General features: G+C 41.4%; 1 protein-coding gene across 3 annotated transcripts in view; it reads left to right on the top strand.

Moving 5' to 3' along the window:
* Positions 1-678: 678 nt before the first annotated feature.
* Anapc4 (anaphase promoting complex subunit 4) overlaps positions 679-20,250 on the top strand; it is a 32,176-nt gene continuing 12,604 nt past the window's right edge. For 2 of the 3 annotated variants that reach the window (XM_041643764.1, XM_041643765.1), the window contains exons 1-15: positions 679-955; positions 2,223-2,328; positions 5,931-6,063; positions 7,685-7,759; positions 7,875-7,901; positions 7,994-8,038; positions 8,576-8,660; positions 9,279-9,383; positions 11,229-11,312; positions 12,361-12,447; positions 14,089-14,153; positions 14,631-14,673; positions 14,791-14,867; positions 16,676-16,776; positions 16,860-16,911. In XM_041643764.1, the coding sequence (XP_041499698.1) occupies positions 827-955; positions 2,223-2,328; positions 5,931-6,063; positions 7,685-7,759; positions 7,875-7,901; positions 7,994-8,038; positions 8,576-8,660; positions 9,279-9,383; positions 11,229-11,312; positions 12,361-12,447; positions 14,089-14,153; positions 14,631-14,673; positions 14,791-14,867; positions 16,676-16,776; positions 16,860-16,911 (1,214 nt within the window). In that variant the 5' untranslated portion in view covers positions 679-826. The remainder of the gene's footprint in view (positions 956-2,222; positions 2,329-5,930; positions 6,064-7,684; positions 7,760-7,874; positions 7,902-7,993; positions 8,039-8,575; positions 8,661-9,278; positions 9,384-11,228; positions 11,313-12,360; positions 12,448-14,088; positions 14,154-14,630; positions 14,674-14,790; positions 14,868-16,675; positions 16,777-16,859; positions 16,912-20,250) is intronic. The other variant, XM_041643766.1, reaches the window with a different exon arrangement.

The raw sequence follows: 20,250 nt of genomic DNA on the forward strand, positions 1-20,250 counted from the left end.
ATGCGTGCTTAGATAGCTGTAGAATAAATTTTGGTTCCTCTTAACTGTGGTGGATTTGTGAAGTGCTCATTTAAATAGTGTGGGAAATCAAACTATTGTTTGTTCCGTGTCACGGAGGGTGAAAGCTCTTTAACATTTGGCTGTAAATCGGAATCATTTAGTGTTTTTTTAATGCTTAATTAACTTTTAATTTGCTAAAATGCTGCTCGATAGGGAGGCTTGTTTGTTTGTTTGTTGTTGTTTTCCTCTCTCTCCAGTTATGCTGTGCAGCCAGGGCTGAAAACTACCAAGAGGTATCAAAGATGGCCCAGTGTGTGGATCAGGAGTTTTGATCAGAGCATAAACCGGTGGCAATCCCTTTCTCCACAGCAGAGAATTTCTAAGCAAAAGGAAAAGACCCGGAAGGGTTCCCATAGATCTGCACATACACACTAAGGATTGCTCTAGGTGCTTGCTGGACAACGGGTTAGCAGAAATAGCGAACCCCAAAGACCTCAGAGCACACTATGCGCTGGCGCCTACAGCTTTGCTTGCCGCACTTGCCCTCCCCGCCCACACAGCCCCGCCCCTCGTCCGCTCGCCCCGCCCCGCCCCGCTCCGCTGGCGCGCCACTCACTTCCTCTCGCGAGGACGTCCTGGCGTCGGCGCCGGAAGCTTCCTCTGAGCGCGGAGGGCGGAGGGAGGGAGAGGGCGGGGAAGGCCGCTGGCTAGGCGTAGGCCGGGTTTGTGATTCTGGCAGGTACCGCTGCAGGCAGGACTCTGCGCCAAGGCTAGTGGCCCGGTGCTCCTGCGGCCTTCCCCTGAGCATCGTTGCAGGACCGTCCCCATGCTGCGCTTTCCGACATGTTTCCCATCCTTCCGGGTGGTGGGAGAGAAGCAGCTGCCACAGGAGATTGTTTTCCTGGTCTGGTCGCCCAAGCGGGACCTCATTGCTTTGGCCAACACTTCAGGCGAGGTAAGTGAGCCGGCGAGGAACCCTTCACGCCTCCAGCCTCAGTTTCCCCTTTTGCAGACATGGCGGATCAGCTGTCTGCCCTGCCCCTATATCACATCGTGGCAGTTGACCTCACGTGAAAGTGTAAAGGACCGTCTCTGCTAAACGTGGTTTATAGTTCTATTTCCTTTGTGATTAAAAGAACAAATGCCCACAAAGTTTTGCACGCTCAGGTCGCCATGAGTTGATTTGGCCAGGGATGCACCATCCGAGCAGACTCCACAGACTCCACCCAGAGATGGCTTTCAGATTAGCAGAAGAATAAGATGAACTGTTGTCACGTCTAGCTGGAAATGTGTGTGTGAAGTTGCCACGGAGGATGCTTCAGAGTGTTTACATCTTGGTGACATCTAGCTAACCATTTAAAAGATCATGAAGTTTACAGGCCGGTGTCTCTCAGGATTCCTGGCAGAATGTGTGCGAGCGTTGCCAGTCGAACATGCTTTATCGGGTATATGACCAAAGCATACTCCCAACTTTCTGTCGAGAATTACTGTTTACTCGGCAGCCATCTTGAAAGGAAACCTTCACCCATGCCTGTTTTCTCCTCACCTTTTGGCAGTTTTCCCCTGACAGTAGCCAGGTAATTGGTGTGTATTCAGCCAAGTATGGAAAACTAGATGATAAGGCGATCTAGGGAAACTTAGTGTGCCCCGTTGCATTATCATGGTGTCTGCCATGCCTTTGCCCTGAGATCCATGGCCAGAGCGTGACATAGCGGAAAGCACGGGCTAAAGTCGCAGTCGTTGTTTTACTTTGCTGTTGTTTGGTGCTGTTTATGTGACTTCTTTTGTTGTCGGCTTATCCTTTTCTAAAAACTAAGTTTAAAAGGGCCTGGAGACATGGCTCAGCAATCACGAGCACTTGGTGTTCTTGGAGTTGACCTGGGTTTGGCCCATAGCGCCAGTATAACTGTAACACCAGTTCCGGGGAGCTCTCATGCCCTTCTCTGGCCTCCTCAGGCACTGACTGCCCAGTTGTGGTACAAATGCATTCATGTAGGCAAGATACTCATACAAGTATGTTTAGGGTACAGGGTAAGTTGGGCCTTCTCAGTTCACCCGTGTCTTTGAAAATATCTCATATTCATTCAGACACTGTTCTCTTTTGTTCTTTGAATAGCTAAGTACTCAAATAATAATTTAAAATTTTTATTCTGTGGACCTAGGTCCCTTTTATTTCTGAAAATGAGTCTGCAAGTTTCTGCTATTACATCTTTTCATCTTAGGTTTTACTTCATCGGCTTGCAAGTTTTCATCGAGTTTGGAGTTTTCCGCCAAATGAAAATACAGGAAAAGAAGTGACCTGTTTGGCCTGGAGACCAGATGGCAAACGTAATGATAATGCTATAAACATACTCTTCATTTTCATAAAGTATATTCTAAAAGGAAGCCTGTTTTATAAAAGAATACATTTTTCTTGGTATATTTTAGTTATGATTTTGTTTCATAACTAAATACAGGTCTTACTGTAGAGCCCTGACTGGCCTGGGACTAGAACTTAGAGAGCTCTACCTGCCTCTGCCTTTAAGTGCTGAGACTAAAGATGTGTTACCATATCTGACCTTATATTAGGATTACAAATACTAGTTTGAGATTATTTTTTTCTTTTTTTAGAATGTTTAAAATTTTTTCGTTTAAGTCTGTTGTTGGCAAAGATGACTCTTGAATAAGCTTTGTGGCACATGGGATCGGAGCCTAATACATTCACAAAGCGTTCGGCTTGTGTTCTCACCGACCCAAGTGTCGGTCACCACTCACCAGTCTATTCGGTGCCATCAGAGCCTTCTTTTCCACCCAATTCATTTAGCACTGAATGTGAGGTTCATCAATACCCTGTGTGCAGGCAGCTTGCCGCACCCGAGGGCCTGTCCTCTGTGACCATGCCTCCATTTCCACAAGGTCTGATTGTTCGGTGTGTGTGTATGTGTATTTTTGTTTTGTGTGTGTGTGTGTGTGATTTTTTTTTTTTTTACATTGGTAGTTTCTTGAGCTGTTGTTCACAGTGTCAGAATAGTAAAATGCTATGGGCTTCAGCCTGAAGTTCATCAGGGTGTCCAACCTGTGGTCTGTAGGCTATACATAGGACTGTGGATAACAATGAGTGTGGCCCAATACAAAACTGTTAACATGTTCAAAACATTGTTTGTTTGTTTGTTTGTTTTTTTGCAAATGCTGTTGCACAGTTTTCCAGTGTGGACTGTGTAGATGACAACATTGTATTACCATGGTAAAAGATTGAACAAGCCTGAAGGTACTTTTAAAACAAAATGCAGATTGCTTTTGTAAAATGAATAGGTCCTCTTGCTTGATTTTTTTTCTAGATAAATATAAATAAGTATTTAGAACTTCTTTAAAATTATATCACCTAGCAATAAATGTGTTTTGGTGAGCCATTTTGGCAACACTCCCTGATAAAATATGTGTGCAGAGATCCATTTGTGCACTCCCATCAAAATTCATTTAATACATACTGTTCCAGTACATTTGGTTCAGGCTGATTGTTCAGGCCAGATATAAACAGATTTGCCACGTTAAGTGACCACATACCATTGTATTTATATATTGCAGTTTACATCTTTTGGTCATAATGCTTATTTTATTGCCAGTTTTCAGCTTTTAGGCAGTGGATAAGTTAAGTATTCTGAACAGATAGGAGAACTTGGTGTGATTAACTCGTTAGATTAATTCCTAAATATAGACTTTCTAGGGGCTAAAGGGATGGCTCAGTAGTTAAGAGTACTAACTGATCTTCCAGAGAACCCTGGTTAGATTCCCAGCACCCTTATAGCAGTTCACAACTGTCTGTAACTGTAGTTTCAGGGGACCCAACACCCATGGCAAAACACAAATGCACATAAAATAAAAGAATAAAGGAATTTTTAGGAATGCTTTAAAATACCATATGCATCCTCTACTTTTTCTTAGAAGATGAATAAAGTGTATAAAATCAGAGGGACGTGGCTCTCTGTAGGTTACAGTGTTTGCCGCCAAGCCTCAGAGCCTAAGAATCTGACCTCCAGTACACACTTGATGAGAGAAGAGAAACGACTCCCATAAATTGTTCTTTGACTGCTACACATTTTGAGGACTTTATTATTCATATAAAAGTATAGAAGCTCCACGAGAAATCATTAAAGCCAAATGCATGTTAAAATGTGTCTCATATAAACAGAATTTTATGTTTTTATTAAAGCAGTCATTTCAAATCATTTTAAGTTTTTTGACAATGGTGGCTGGAGCCCTTGCCTGGTGGTGTAGGCCTATAATCCCAACTATTTGGAGTTCTGAGGCAGGAGGATAACTGATTTGAGTGAGTTTGAGGATAGCCTTGGCAACTTAGTGAGATCTTTTTTCAAAATAAAAAGTAAAATGGGCTGGATTTTAAAGGACTTCTGGGTCATTTCCATTTGCTAGCTATTACAAATAAAGCTGCTATTAGTATTTGTTTGAAAGAGAGTGCTGGGGATATAGCTTAGTAGTAGAATGTGTGAGGGAGCTTAGGTTTAGTTCCCAGCACAGCAAAAAACAAAATAGAACAAAAGACATAAAGGGGGTGGGGGAGTTAGTTTTGCCTTCTCCAGGCAGTGGCTTGTAGGAGTGTAAGGTGAGACTCCGCTTTGAAGCTCTGAAATTGTGCATGTTAGGAGATAATGACTTACCTAAAGGAACTACACTAGATAATTCAGCCACAGTCAGAGGACAGAGATTCCTGGCATCTGTTCATCTTGTTTCTTAGCATGGGATGGAATAAAGAGAATAAAAAGATTTTAAGCAAACAGCAAATGGAGCCACTTTCTGTCTTGTAGACTTGTGAACAGGGCTGGGGGAGACAACAATGATGGTATATATCTCTTGTGAATAATCTCCCGGAACCTGTTAGATATTTTTTTGTTGAAAGCAGGTCCCAGTCTAGAGACTTTGTTGTGTAAGTTAATAAATAGAATATGTGGGAAGATAGTAGACAGGTGAAGTAGTTTGAACACGTGACAGTAAGCTTAAGTAATAGGCATAACTATGCGCAAGGATCTCTTTAGTTTCTAAAATATTACCTAAAGGAATAGATAAACCCATAAAAGTCTCACCAACATGGCTCTTTAAACAGGAGCTGAACAAAGAAACAATGGAAATGTTAATGTGAACAGGAGAAAGCCCAGGAGGCCTCACCCTGCACAAAGAACTACAGGCAACTAAGAAATGTGAGAACAGGAGAAATGGTCTTCCTCAGGGAAGAGTACACAATCGTCTATCTATTACAAGTGGGCAGCCCTGGAAACGTGCAAGTAACATACAAACTGAGCAGATTGTATATATGTATTCAGGAATATGTATATATGTATATACGTAACAACAGTTAATTAAAAGAAAAGAGGAGCCAGGCAGTGGTGGTGCACACCTTTAATCCCAGCACTGGGGAGGTAGAGGCAGGTGAATCTCTGAGTTTCAGGCCAACCTGGTATACAGAGCAAATTCCAGGACAGCCAGGTCTACACAGAGAAATCCTCTCTCAAAAAAATGAAAACAAAGAACAATTTAAAAAGGGGGGGTATGAATTTGGAAGAGAGCAAGGAGAGGTATATGGGATGATTTGGAGGGAAGAAAGGGAAAAGGAAATGATGTAATTATAGTCTCAAAAAATAAAAGCTGGTAAACTAAAAAAATTGTTTTAGTTACATTTACTTGTGATGTGTGTGGGATGCCTGTGCTGTAGCAGGTGCTGAGACAGGACAGCCTGTAGAAATCGTTTCCATTCTTCCACCCTGTGGCATCCGGGGAAAAACTCAGTCAGGCCAGTAACAAAAGTTTTCACTTGCTGAGCCGTCTTGCTAGCCCTCAAAAAAGAATTTTTAGATAATTAGAATGTGTTTGAAATAGTAAAATTGGACAGTAAGTGAAATCATGCTAATTTAATCTGATTATTTTCTTACTTTTTTTAGTTTTGGCCTTTGCTCTTGCTGATACCAAGAAGATTATTTTGTGTGATGTAGAAAAGCCTGAAAGCTTACACTCTTTCTCCGTGGAGGCTCCGGTTTCCTGTATGCATTGGATGGAGGTGACTGTGGAAAGCAGGTAGAATACCACGGGGGAAGACTTGGGAGGTTTTCCGAGCTTCTTGTCATGTTACTTCTGAGACATGTCCTTGCTCTATGGCTAGGCCATCCTCAAGCTTGAGATCCTTTTGCTTCTCTGCCTCCCAAATGTAGGGTGATCGTGGACATTTTACAGGCACCACCAGCTGAAATTTTCATTGTTTAGAGTGGAAATGACTGTCAGCACTGTGATTCTGTATACACTGCGGCTTTAGATAGAGTGGTTGTGCTTATTACTTTTATTTATTGTGTGTGTGCCACTTGTTTTGTGAGGAGCTCTGTCCTGTGTTAATGGACATTCTTAGGGCATGAACAGTGCTGGATGGAGCAGACAGCCTGATAGGTTCCTTCTGTGTTCTTGGCCTGGGTCTTTCCCCTGTTCCCTGGAACAGTTTTTCCCTAGTCTGTGTAGACAAGGAAATGCCTGGGTTGATGTGAGGAACTTCTAAGGCATCAGTGACACTGGCTCATGTTGGGGACAGAAGGATTTTTGAAAATTGAGTCCTTTTTTTCCAGTAGTTTTTTCTTACTGATTTTCACTAAATTACTATCAAATGAAGTTATAAATCCTGAATGTTAATTGACAGTTTTCTTAAGTGGTACATAAGAAACAGGGGACAAGGATTTATCCCGAGTTTTAAATTCATTCAAGATAAGCCAAAGTGATCAGCCATCTTCAGATGCTCAAAGATAACAGATAGTTACATGAGTTTAGAAGGTGAGGGAAACAACATGTCCAAAGGGAGATTCTAGCACTGTGTGTTCCAGGGTGAAAACCATGATTTCAGGTCACTACTTTTTCACTTTCTCAGCCATTTACTTCCAATTGTATTTGGAGGTAGAACTGAAAAAGAAAAGGCAATAAAGATATTCCTGAGCCATCCATGGTGGTGCACACCTATAATCCCAGCTGTGAAGAATATTTCAGGAAGCTGGAGGATGCCTCAGCAGTTAAGAACACTTCCTGCTCTTGCAGAGGACCTGGGTTTGGTTTCCAGCATCCACACGATGACTCACAGCCATCCATAACCCCAGTTCCAGGCATCTACTGCTCTCTCTGACCTCAGGCAGCAGGCACATATGTGGTGTATACACATCCTTGCAGGCAGAACACACATACACATAATAAATCCAAAAAGAATAAAAAAATATAGACTATTCAGAAATAATGGCAAGTGGCATAGTTTTATATACCCACCAGACTGCCACATCCCCAAGTCGGTGTAAGCCATAGAGCCAGTTATTAAATGATACAATAATTACTCTAAGTTGTTTACTGTGGTTTCTTAGATCAAATTCAGAAATCATGAGCTCACAGTTTATCTGAATATTAAATACATATAAATATATTTCATATGCTGACAAAAATCATTTCTTGATATTCCTCTATATGTACAGTGAGTAGGTGTTTGTCAGTTTGTTTTGAAACAAAAAGCCCAATTCCCCCTTTGTCTTATCACACAGGATTGTTAACAGTGTTTTATATGTATCTCTGTGATAAAATTATAAGACTAGGAATCTTTTTTACTGCATTTATTTTTAATGGAAAGAGAAGTCGAATCTTTGCTGTTGTGTGATACTTGGTTCCCCCTCCCTTTTAGTGTCTTAACATCATTTTATAATGCTGAGGATGAATCTAACCTTCTCTTGCCTAAGCTGCCCACACTGCCAAAAAAGTACGTATTGGTTTTATTTCTCTCGAATGAACCCTGCCATTTCTCTTCTGCTTTAACATGTTACCAGTTTCCCATGCATTTCTCAAGAGTAAACCTCATCTCTATTTTCTTATAGTTACAGCAACACCTCAAAAATATTTAGGTAAGTATACCTTTCTTATTTTCAAATGAGGTGGTCTTTTATTATTTGAAAGATAATATTGAAGGATGACCCAATTTATGTTTTTGTTTTAGTGAAGAAAATTCTGATGAAATTATTAAGCTCTTAGGAGATGTCAGGTAAATTTTACAGATGTCTTGTTTTATTTCTTGAAGTTGATGTTTTGTATCTGTGGCAGTTTTCAGAATGTGAGCAGCGGATTCTTCATCTTGTTACTTCACTGTTGACATTGAAATCTCTGAACAGCATACAGATAGCAGTGTCTATTGTGTGGCCATTGATTTTTCTAAATTTTAGTAATGTGCATCTTAACAGGATAGAGGTGCTAGGGTTTCTAGATTTAATTTGAGTTTTCCAAGTTTTTAAAGCCTATTTAATGTATTTTTTATTACCGTCATAGGAACTGATGGCACTGTGTGTTAGTTGGCAGATGGATCATTTCATTACTGATTGTGTGAAATACAGTTGGTGCCAGGGAATTTTACTGTAAACAGAATTTTTTGGGGAAGCTATTGGGAAGTCTGTTGTTCATTTTGAAAAAAAAAAAAGTAACAGGCCTTAGTAGCAGGGCTTGCTGTGTGCAGTGCAGCTGTAAGCTTAGGTTGGCAGCTCCTGTCTCAGCTCTGCTGTCAGCGTGTTGCGTTGTTCTCAATCAGGCTGAACATCCTTGTCCTTGGAGGAAGCTCTGGATTTATTGAGCTTTATGCTTATGGGATGTTCAAAATTGCCCGAGTAACAGGGGTAAGTGCTTCAAAATCTTCTGTTTCTCTTAGAAAACAGCAGCTGATTTACTTACAGAACAAGGAGAGGGCAGGTTAACTTTGTTCATGTTGAAATGTTTAGAGGTTAATTTTAGTAAGATAGAATTTAGTGTTCCTGTGTTTGTAGCAGCCAGGAGCTACTGGTGGAACTAGTCAAATTTTTCCCTTTTACAGACTGGCATGGTCCACTTGATTATGATTGGTTCATTTTTAAGTCTGCAGTGGGCAGGAGTGAAAGTGGGTGATTGGCATGTGAAAGCAGTCACAAAAGCAGCCCTCAGCTCGGTACCAGCTCTCCCTGGGCTGTGAAGTCTTCATTTTCTCCGTAGCTCGCTCTTCTTACTCATGAAGGGGGAGAGTATCTCAGATTCTATGGATTGTGTTGGTTCTCCAGTGTTTGGTGTGGGCCCCTTCATGGGAGGACAGCCAGAGGGTGTTGGTGTGTCCTTGGGCCATCCCATAGCTAGCTATGTCAGGAACCAGGGCTATGCATTTCTACTTTTTAAAGTTTGTGTGAATTTTTGCTCCCATTGTTGTAAGCAGATGCAGCCTGTCAGTATAGCAAATGTATCGGGCATGGCGATAACTGTTTTTGCAGATTGCCGGTACTTGTCTTGCTCTGTGTTTATCAAGCGACTTGAAGTCATTATCAGTGGTCACAGAGGTTTCCAGCAGTGGCGAAGCAGAGGTTTCATATTTTCAGGTGAGTATTAGACAGTTATAGCAATAGCAGGTACATGGGGTTTTTGTTGTTGTTGTTTGTTTTTTGAGACAGGGTTTTTCTGTGTAGCTTTGGAGCCTGTCCTGGAACTCACTTTGTAAGCCAGACTGACCTCCAGCTCACAGGGATCTGCCTGCCTCTGCTTCCTGAGTGCTGGGATTAAAGGTGTGCTACCATTGCTCAGCTAGGTACATGGTTTTTATAGAGAGATTTTTTTTCCCTTGGTACTAGGAATTGAACTCAGGGTCTCACATGTGCAGAGCAGGCCCTCTGACATTGAGCCATACCCCACTCCTTACAGGTTTTAATTACTCATATCACTAGAGTCTAAAAATAAAATATAAAAGCTTATTTATGATTTCTAAATCCTGTATGTTGAATACTATTGTAGTGAATATTATTTCTTTCACACTGCAATTTAATTTCCATAGTTAAAACTATTTTGATGGTCTGTTATGGCCTTACTGATTGGTTACTTGACCAGTGTAGCTTTATACTGAATATATCTTTAGGACTTTGTCTTTTCTAGTAATGAAAGGTCACTTGCTATCTGACAAGTGCTTAGTGCTTGAACACAGTCATGTACTGGGTAGGTGCTACCGTTGTCCTCATTTGTAGGTAGGACTGCAGGCACACAGGAGTGTAGTCACTCAGTGCTGTTGCAGGATTGGAAAGTCATGCTAGGCTTTCTGCTTCCAGCTGTGTTCTCAGCCAGCGCATTGCCACATGCGTCAAGTGATCACTCGGGATGGGGGAACATCTTTTAAACTGTGGTTTATGTTATAGACTAGGATACTGACTGGGCTTCTATATTTAGATCATAGCCATGCTTTGTCAAGAAGTCTTCCCAAGTATTTCTTTTTTTTTTTTTTTTGGATTTTTTTCGAGACAGGGTTTCTCCGTAGCTTTTGGTTCCTGTCCTGGAACTAGCTCTTGTAGACCAGGCTGGCCTCGAACTCACAGAGATCCGCCTGCCTCTGCCTCCCGAGTGCTGGGATTAAAGGCGTGCGCCACCACCGCCCGGCCCAAGTATTTCTTCTGAGCTGTCCCAGTGCTTTAACCTAAGTATGTGTGAACGCTCAGAAGTAGGAAGAAAAGAATAAGAGATGTGGTGTTTGCACTCCTTCCTACAGTCTCTGTTCAGACCATCAAAGAGCCTGGACTGTAGCTGTTTGCATTTCTCTTCTTTGTGAGGCTGAGAAACTGTTATCACGTTTGTATCTGAGCTCTAATAAAGTGATTTTTTTCCTGTGAGGTTTGTGTTAGGTGTGTGTTTTGTTGTAGTTTTGAGATTAGAGCTCATGTGCCCTAGGCTTGCCTCCATCTCATTACATATAGCTAAAGATGACCTTAACTTCCTCCTCCTGCCAATACCTCCCAAACACTGTGATCACAGATTTATGCCTCCAAGCCCAGACACAATGGATAATGACAGCCTCATTGAAAAATGACTCATATTCTTGATATTCATGTTTTAATCCATATCCTTTAGTTATTTTTACTTGTATTAAAATTTTACATTAATCCGTGGACATTTTAAATATTCTCATAATGGTGTTATAGGTTATTGCATCTGTATCTCACAAAAGGAAGGGATGATTCAGAGCTGTGGCCCAGGTGAAAATCTCGAGGTAGTGACTTACTGGTTTCCAAAATCCATTGTGTTTAGAGGGCAGAATTCTGGTAAGAGGTTCTCTGACATGTAGTTAGATACAGACCCTTCTCTTTGCTAAGGAATTGCTTGTTTTTGAGCTGGGCGAGATTGATTTATCTTCAAAAGAAGCAAATGCGCCTGTGACCCATTTTATTTATTGTTTTACTTTGTAGCTTGAAACCAATCTGCTGTATTCCTACTTACCCGAAGTAACTCGGATGGCCAGAAAGTTTACTCACATCTCAGCTCTCTTACAGGTATAAATCCAAAACTTGCTTCATGTTAGCATTTTACTGGAAGTTTCTAATTTTCCATAAAGAAAAACCACCAAAAGTTTGTTGTAAAGCTACCTGCAGTAGAAGTGCTATAAGCTAATCTTATAATACTTGTTAAAGCAAATGCTGAAAATTTAATTGACAGTCTCCTGACCAATCCTGTTAATTGCCTCCAAAAGAAAAGGGGAAAATCCTGTAAATCTTCTAAGCTATTCATAATGAAAATGCAACTTAAAACAAATTATAGATAAATTGTGGAAAAAGAGTCTTCATATGACTCAGCTTTTTTTCATAATAAATCCATCCTAAAGTAGCTCATAGTTTTGTAGGTGAGCAGTTTGGACTAGATTGATCCAGATGGTTCTATAGACGTATGGCTGGTGTAGCTCACTTTAAAGAAATTGATCTTGCAAACAGATGTGCGTCCCAGTGCTGGAGTGGCTTTGTCTCTGCTCTGCATCCTCCCCTAGCAGCTCCACCATGCTCGTTCACATGGCGATGGCGACAGAAGTCTCGGCAGCGTGAGTCTAAGGAGGCAAAGACTTCTGAGACCTTGGGCTCAGTCACACTGTTTCTGATGTGTTCTTAGAACAAGACACAGGCCGGGCTAGACAGTGTACCCGGATGGAGCCCCTACAAAGATTTACTGATCTTTTGTTTGCTTTACTATGGTTCTTATTTTGCTTGATATTATAGTTTCTAGAGCTTGGTATTTTCTTAGGGGACCTGTCTGGTCTGGACCACAGCAGCATGCGATGGTATGCATGAAATATAAAAAGCACAAGGATACTTGTTTTCCCAGACACAATCTTGGGAATGTGTTGCTGTAAATTTGTAAGAATCACTGGATAATTTAGTTTCTTAGCTAAGTGATTACCAAAGCGTAGCCACACTCTTCTTTTTTCCTACAGCTTTAATGAGTTAGAAGAGTAACTGAAAGTAAACTCTGGATTTCTCTGACACTTAGCCAAAGAAGAATGAAATAACATGTTGTTTTGATTTTTTTTTTACTATCTTTTTTTGTTAATAGTATATAAATTTGTCGCTGACTTGTATGTGTGAAGCATGGGAAGAAATACTGATGCAGATGGACTCTCGTCTCACCAAGTTTGTGCAGGTAATGTACTAGTAACTGAACTCTCCTGTGGAGATAGAGTACATTCTCTCTGTGTTTGTTTTATGAGATATATGGGGTCAGAACTGGACAAAGTGGTTCAAGCTATAATCCCAACACTCAAAAAGACAAGACAGAAAGTTTGCCATGAGTTCAAGGTTGATGAGAGCTACAGAGTGAAACCCTGCCTCAGAGGTGGCAGGCTGGAGAGATCCCTTAGTAGTTAAAAGCATTTGTTCCTCTCGTAGCAGGCCCAAGTTCACAGTGGTTGTCTCACATCCAACTTGTAACTCCAGCTTCAGAGAACTCTGATGTCTTTAGCCTCTGAGAGTACCTATACTCATGTGGGTGTACATATACACCCACGCATGTGCGCACACACATACACATGTGATTTAAAATAAAAATCTTTAAAAAAAAGAGTAAGATTAGTTTGATTTGTAAGAGGCTAAGATCATTATTTGTTTCAGATGGGTTGATATAACCTCAGTATTTTGGGGGTGTGCAAAAAGAATTGTGCTTGTCAGTTTTCTGTTGCTGTAACAAAGAACTGAGGCTGGATAATCTATGAAGAACAGATGTTTACTTAGCTCCTAGTTTCAGATTCCCAAAGTTCAGGGTCGTGTAGCATCACTTGTTCTCCAGGTACTGAGGAGGGTATATTCCGGGGGCTGAAAGGATTGGTAATGGCTCAGGACCCCCAAGACCTAGCTCTCAACACAAAGGGGCGGAGGGCAAGGGGCTAAGGGACAAAGACAGGAGATAGAGAAGGAGGGAGAAGGGGAAGGGAACAAGAGAGAGGGGAAGGGGTACTTGTCCTGGAGGGGGACAAAGGACTGCCTCTGGAGAGAGAGGAGACAGATATGGCACATAGGAAAATGGTAGTTTATAAAGGTTAAAGGGGAAAGCCCGTGTTAGGATAAGGTGCTTAATTTTAATTGGGCATGTTAATTAGGGGAGCCAAAGGGGGCTTTTGATTACTAGACTTCAATACTCTGATAGCTGGACCTTGGCAGTTGACCTCTGGAGAAGTGACCAAATAAGAGAATAGGCCTTGGTGGCTAGCTTTAGGAATGTAATGCAATGGTTCTTTAGCAAGGCAGGGGGACCAAGGGAGAAGGACAAGGCCTACCAGAGTCATGTTTGCCATGCTCGGGCTGCCTAGAGTCCCTTCAGTGGCATCTTGGCAGGAGCATATTAGCAAAGGAATCCAGGCAGTGTGGTTGGGTAGTCTCTTTAGCAGTCACTCTTGGAAGTACAAGCCAGGGTCCTCTGAGTGTCACCTTCGCTTCTTCCCAATGGACTTACCCACCTTCCATCCTCACCTACTTCTTAAAGAGTCCCCAGTTTAAATGTCATCACACCAAGGACAGGCCTCCAGCAGATGAACAAATCACACCCAAACCACGGTAGACTCTCTTTGGTTGGGTGGGGCAGGACTGTGAGATGGAGTGGGTGGGGTGGGGAGGAAGGGCAGGTCTTGAAATAGAGGACTGGCTGTCTGTAGTCACTGATGTGCAGATGATGAGTTAAGTATCTGAGGAAAGGTTGAAACCAAGGAAGAAGATTGTGATCCTGTTATTTTGAATAAATATATTGATTATTCATAAAATACGTATCACCTCTTTTTTTCATTTTGTCTAGGAGAAAACTACAACGACATCAGTGCAGGATGAGTTCATGCACTTACTGCTGTGGGGGAAAGCCAGGTGCGTGCACACCGGGTGCTTTTGATCTGACTCTCTTTGCTACCTTCTTCTGACAGTGATTATTTCAAAAGTAATTATTTTCTCTGTAAAAACAAAATATAAGTTCTGCTATAAGACCCCCCCCCCACATGTGAGTTTTTAGGGTTTTTCATGAACTTTTTATATAAATGTAATGATTTTGTCTATATGTATGTATGCTGGATGTGTAAATGTCTCAGAACCTTTATCCATGCTAACCCTTTCCTTGCTTGTACCTTGGATAGATCTGCCCAGGGTGACAATTAGCATAACCTTCTGGATGTTTGGAAATGTATAGTTCATTCATCTCTGGGTTCTGGTGTGTCAGCTCTGTCTTTTGATGGGTGTTGTTCCAGCATCGTGTTTGTACTTAGAAGTGTAGGTTTTAAATGGCACATCCAGAGTTTGAATGGAGAAGTTACTAAAATACTTTTTCTTAACTTTTTTTTTTTGTTCTAGTGCTGAACTTCAGACTCTGCTGATGAACCAGTTAACAGTGAAGGTGCTGTTAAAGTGTATTTGTTTAAATGGTTGTTAACACAGTCTTAGCTTTTTTCTTTTGGGGAATGACATATAGTATCCTAGTTATATGCTAAATGTATTTTCTTCTCTTAACTAGGGCTTAAAAAAGCTTGGCCAGTCTATAGAGTCATCATATTCCAGTATACAAAAATTGGTTATAAGTCACTTACAGAGGTATGGAGGTGATACAGAATTTTTTGATACTGCATTTATACATACGTTGGTCATCTTTCTGCTTCCTTCTCTCCATTGTCTGACATTCTCTTTTCAAGCCGTTTCTAGCTATGCACTGGCATTTTAGGGAACTCAGCATACCCAAGATTAAAGTCAGTAATGACAATTCTTTTTTGTGAAATAGTTTTCCAACATTTTTTAACCAGGCTGAACTCTATTTGGGCTCCCCCCCCCCCAATTTAACAATGAAATAGGCCTCATGGCTTCTAATATATATTTTTTCATTTAATATATTGGCAGTTTGTTCTTGTCATCTTCATTTCCCTCAAGAGTTAGTCATGTGACTGACCCAGTGTTCCTCAGTATTAGGCCAAGGCTTGCTCCTGGATCCTCCAGGCCTACTGCTGTTTCTGTGCATAGCAACTTGAGTGAAGCAGTTTGTTACTGGCTGCTGAGTGTTTGATTAGCATTTTGACAGCTTTCATTATGGGTACCTAGACAAGCCTGAATCCTCTGAGGTCCCCAAGTACTTTCTGCATTGGTCTGTTCCAGACCATACTGTGTGCTGACTTCACTTTCCCTAGTGACTCTAATGTTGCACCTTAAAAGCTTGCACTACATTTGCTTTGCTCTTAGAAGCAAGGCCTTTCGGGCCTTGAGCATGCCTGCCTCTCTGCTTTACCTGTACTAGGAGTCACTTGGTTTTCCAAACTCAATGATGTCTTCCACCCAAGACTTTTCTCTTTCTTTTTTTAAATCTCTCTCTTTTTTAAATAAATACCCTTTCCTTGATTTGTTTGTTAACTTATTTATAATGGTGCTGGGAATGGAGCCCAGGGTCTTAGGCATGTTTGGTAAACTCCGCTATTGAAGTACAGCTCCAGCTCCATATGAGGACTTTTATATCATCTCCGTTCTTTGTGGAGCACTCTCACCTCCTGTCACTTGAGTTCTTCAGCTCTTGGCTCCGTTCGTGCCGTCAGAAAAGCCCTTGGTTTCTGGAGTAGATCAGGGTCTTCATTTCACCTGTGCATTTCCCTTAAGGCCTTCAGGAAGATGTGCCGTATGGCTGGTTGTCTTTACCATTGTTTTCCACTGTGCTGCCAGCATCTAAGGTCTGATATGAAGTCAGCTTAAAAATACTTGTGAGGACAGCCTGGTGTCATACGCCTTTAGTCCCAGCACTCAGGAGGAAGAAGCAGATGGATTTCTTTGCGTTGGAGGCCAGCCTGGTTTGTATTGTTCCAGACTGGTCAGGCCCTACTTATTTTTTTTAATATATTTATTGATTTATTATGTATACAATATTCTGTCTGTGTGTATTCCTGCAGGCCAAAAGAGGGCACCAGACCCCATTACAGATGGTTGTGAGCCACCATGTGGTTGCTGGGAATTGAACTCAGAACCTTTGGAAGAGCAGGCAATGCTGTTAACCTCTGAGCCATCTCTCCAGCCCCAGGCCCTACTTATTAAGAGCCTGTTCTTTAAACAGAAGTGTCTATTGTTGAACAATGTCCATATGTAAAGTGCCAGAATTGGGACTAGAGGTGCGGATCAGTTGGTAAGAGCTTAACCGGCATGAGACATAGTCTGATCACATCAGATAATCTAATCGGTGGGTTTGTGTTTTCATTTTAGTTGTCATGATGGGCAGATGATTCTTCTAGTTCTTAGAATTAGTTCTGGGAAACAATTCTTTGCTATAGAAAGATTGTTATGTTTGGTTTTATTTCTGAGATGAAATAGTGTTCAGTAGGTGATTGCTGACCTTGGCGATAGTAATGCTGCTTATCTCTGCTCTTTGCTAGCGGGTCCGAGTCTTTATTGTATCATTTGAGTGAACTTAAAGGAATGGCTTCATGGAAACAAAAATATGAACCTCTAGGACTGGATGCTACGTGCATTGAAGGTACTGACGGAGTTTCTCAGTAGTCTGCATTAGATACAGTTTGCTTATTCAGCAAGTGACATTTGTTTTTTTGTTTTCTTTAGATGCTATTACTGCTGTGGGCTCTTTCATCCTCAAGGCAAACGAACTTCTCCAGTAAGTAATGGGTTACTTAGGAGCCTGGGTGTGAGAATATTTACTTCTTACTTAGATAAGAACCTACCAAGTTGACCAGATTCTCTTAAGTTGATTTTTAGTGAGAATGATGCCAGTAACACAGAGATCATTTAAAGAAAAACTGTATTGCCATTCCCTTATTTCGAGTTGTCTTTGCAGAGGGAAACAAACATTCAGACTACTGTGTTTCTTACTGCCTCTACTTCCTTTACTTCTTTCTCCTAAACACAGTTGTATTTTATTTCTTGTGCCTACCAATTTTCATTCTTTTTGTTTATCTTGATTTTTTATGAACCTCACTGACCTTCTCGTCTTGTCTTGTTTTGTTATATTGTGGCTGGGTCTTCCCGTGTTCCCAGGCTGACCTTAAACTTAGAGCCCTCCTCTCAGCCTGTCAAGTGCTTCACTCCCAGTGTTCTCCCACCCCCTGCAGGCTTTCTTGTTTTCTGTACCTTCTGTCTCTAGCACAGCCTCCCTGGTGTCTCTGAAGGGTCTGCCCCATTCTGGCATCCTCTGCCCCACAGGTGCCCTCTCACCCTGCACCGTTAGTTCTGTGCTTCCTGCTTTGCTCCCTACCCGACTGTTTGCAGAGAGACAGCCTCTCTTGCTTTCTTCAGTAGACAGGGCTTTCAGGATCACATCTGATCCTTTCCTGAATTACTCTTCACCAAAGCACATCCTAAATTTAGTAACTTACTCAGAAAGTAGACATGGAAGGTACACTCTCCCTTTCTTTTTCCTACCCTTACGCAAAATTGATCATTTTGGTGGGAATTAGAATCTGAAGGTGAAATAATTTCTCCTAGAATTTTCACAGCATTGCTCCATTGCTTTGAGGGCTTTTTATTGCTGGTAGGCTGTCACGCCCACCTCGAACAGCAAGGATGACGCACGCCAGAGCTCTTCCTGCTAGCAGTTTATTCAGGACCTTTTTTAACAATTGCATATCTCCCCCCCCCCCCCCCTCAATCTGGGCAAACCTCTCCCAGCCCTTAAAAAGGCACGGGCCGCCAACCCCGGATTGCCAGGTTGGCACTGCCCATAGGTCCACGCATATGCAAGCAGCTGACAATCATTGCTTGATCAGGCCTTAGCCAATATTAGGAGCTGATTATCAGGTGTGGCTCCACGCAGCTCTCTACAGTAGGCGGCAGTCTCTTGCTTTCTCGTGGCTTTGAAGGGTGTTTTTTATTTCATCTTACAATAGAAGTCTAATCCCTGACATCAGAGGCTTCACAGTAGCATTTCCAGATGTGGGTCTTTCTGTTTGTGGTGCTGATATGAAAGAGCTGTCAAAACCTTAATCCTACTAACTTACTCTAGTGATTTATTTTTCTATCAACTGAAGTTGTCTTCTAGAAATAGTGAACTTGATGGGTTGTTTTTTTTTCCCCTCTCCTCCATGTCTCTAATTTTTTTCTCGTAATTTTTAACTTTGTAATTTATTTTCTGAGAAAATTTCTTGGCTTAATTGTCCAGTATTGCCACTCATTCAAATGCTGTTTATTGAACACTTAATTATATTTTTATTTATTTTTTATTTATTTATTTTTTTGGACAGAGTCTTATTAGATAGCCTAGATTGGTTTGAACAACCTATATAGCCCAGGATGGCCTTGAACTCATGATGTTCCTGCCTCTGCCTCCTGAGTACCATGATGATAGATGTGTTCTTCCACTCCACTTTGAATTCTTATCTGTGTTTTAAAGACGTTCTTGAAACTAAGTATATAGCCTTGAACAGAATTGATTAAAAAAAACCATCTGCCCTGTTTTGATTATAAAACCTTAGATTATCATGAGGCTTAGATTATAATGTGGTAAGACAATAAACCAACAGATAATTGAAATGAATAAAGGTCAGTAGTTATATAAATAAGGCAAAGAGTGTGGTTATACAGAGAGCCCCTCATAAACATGGATTCTGTATTCACAGATCCAACCAACTACAGGTCAAAAATGTTCAGGAAAGGACATTGCATCTTTATTATACATACAGACTTTTCCCTTGCCATTACTCTCTGAATATATTTACACAGCATTGTTTACATTATAATAGACATTGTAACTAGTCTAGAGATGATGACTTATATGCAAACACTACACATCCTTGGGTGTGGGTATCCTGGTGTTTTTGTTGCTTTTCTGTTGCTGTGATAAAACACCATGACCAAAGAAACTTAAGAAAGAAAAGGTCTCAGATGGTTAGAGCCCGTGATGGGAGAGTAAATGCATGATGGCAGGAACAACTGAGAGCTCACATCTTGATCTGAAAGCAGGAGGCAGAGAGCACATTAGGAAAGCCTGCCCTCAGTGACAAACCCCAACAAGGCTGTACTTTCTAATCCTTCCAAAACAGTTCCACCACACAGGGACCGAGTATTCAAACATGAGTCTGTGGGGGCCGTTCTCATTGGAACACCTACAGCTGGTGTGGACAAGAGTCCTGCAACTAGCCCCCTTCAGTATGAAGACTGCTGTGGAGTCAGAGAGGCCTCAGAGAAGATGAACTTAGGGGGAGGTAGGAAGGGAGTCCTGTTGACGTTTGCAGTGAATTTGGCATGGTCAAGGAACTTCAAGGGGCAGTGTAGCTGAAGTGAATTGAAAAGAACAAGATGTGGAATGGATTGAGAGGAGCAAGAGAGGATGGGCTGTGTATGTAAAACCCACAGGTAGTGTAGAAGGTGTGTGAGAGGCCTTTAGGAAGTTGGGAGCCACAGGGTAATATGTGGGTTTTATAAAGATCCTTTTCTACATAGTGTTGTATTGTTAGGCAAGGGAGACACTGACTGGTCTGACTAGTTTATCGTCTTTAGTTATTTTACTACAGTTCTTATATCCTATATAGTACTTATTCTTTGTAGGTACTTGAGTGTATTTGTATATCTTGTGCCTTTTTTAGAAACACTGCATGTATTTCCCAAGAATATAGTTAACGTCCTGCACACTGGAGTGCATTTACCAGAACGTCAGTGTAAATGGAAGCCCCACTTGCACTTCCTGGCTGCTCTTTTCCTGTGTTTTCAGTTTGTCTTTCTGACCTGCCTCTATCCTGCCTTACTATAGGCCAAGTCAGATATTTTATTAACCAATGGGAATAAAATATATTCACAGCATACAAAAGGGTTATCTTACAGTATTTCCCCCTTTCTGTTTAATCTAAAAGGAAGGTTTTAACTTTAGTGTAGTAAAATACATATAACAAAGCAGTTATTAAGTAAGAATCAGATTGAGTTTGTGTTGTCCTAAGAACGCCTCATGCTCAGGTGCGGTTGAGGGTTCGGTGCTTCAGTGTTGTGTTTCTAAGCCTGAGCCGTT

This window comes from Microtus oregoni, unplaced genomic scaffold (assembly GCF_018167655.1).
Source record: "Microtus oregoni isolate MIOR12 unplaced genomic scaffold, Mior012 000090F_ref0000504, whole genome shotgun sequence".
Lineage (NCBI taxonomy): Eukaryota > Metazoa > Chordata > Mammalia > Rodentia > Cricetidae > Microtus > Microtus oregoni.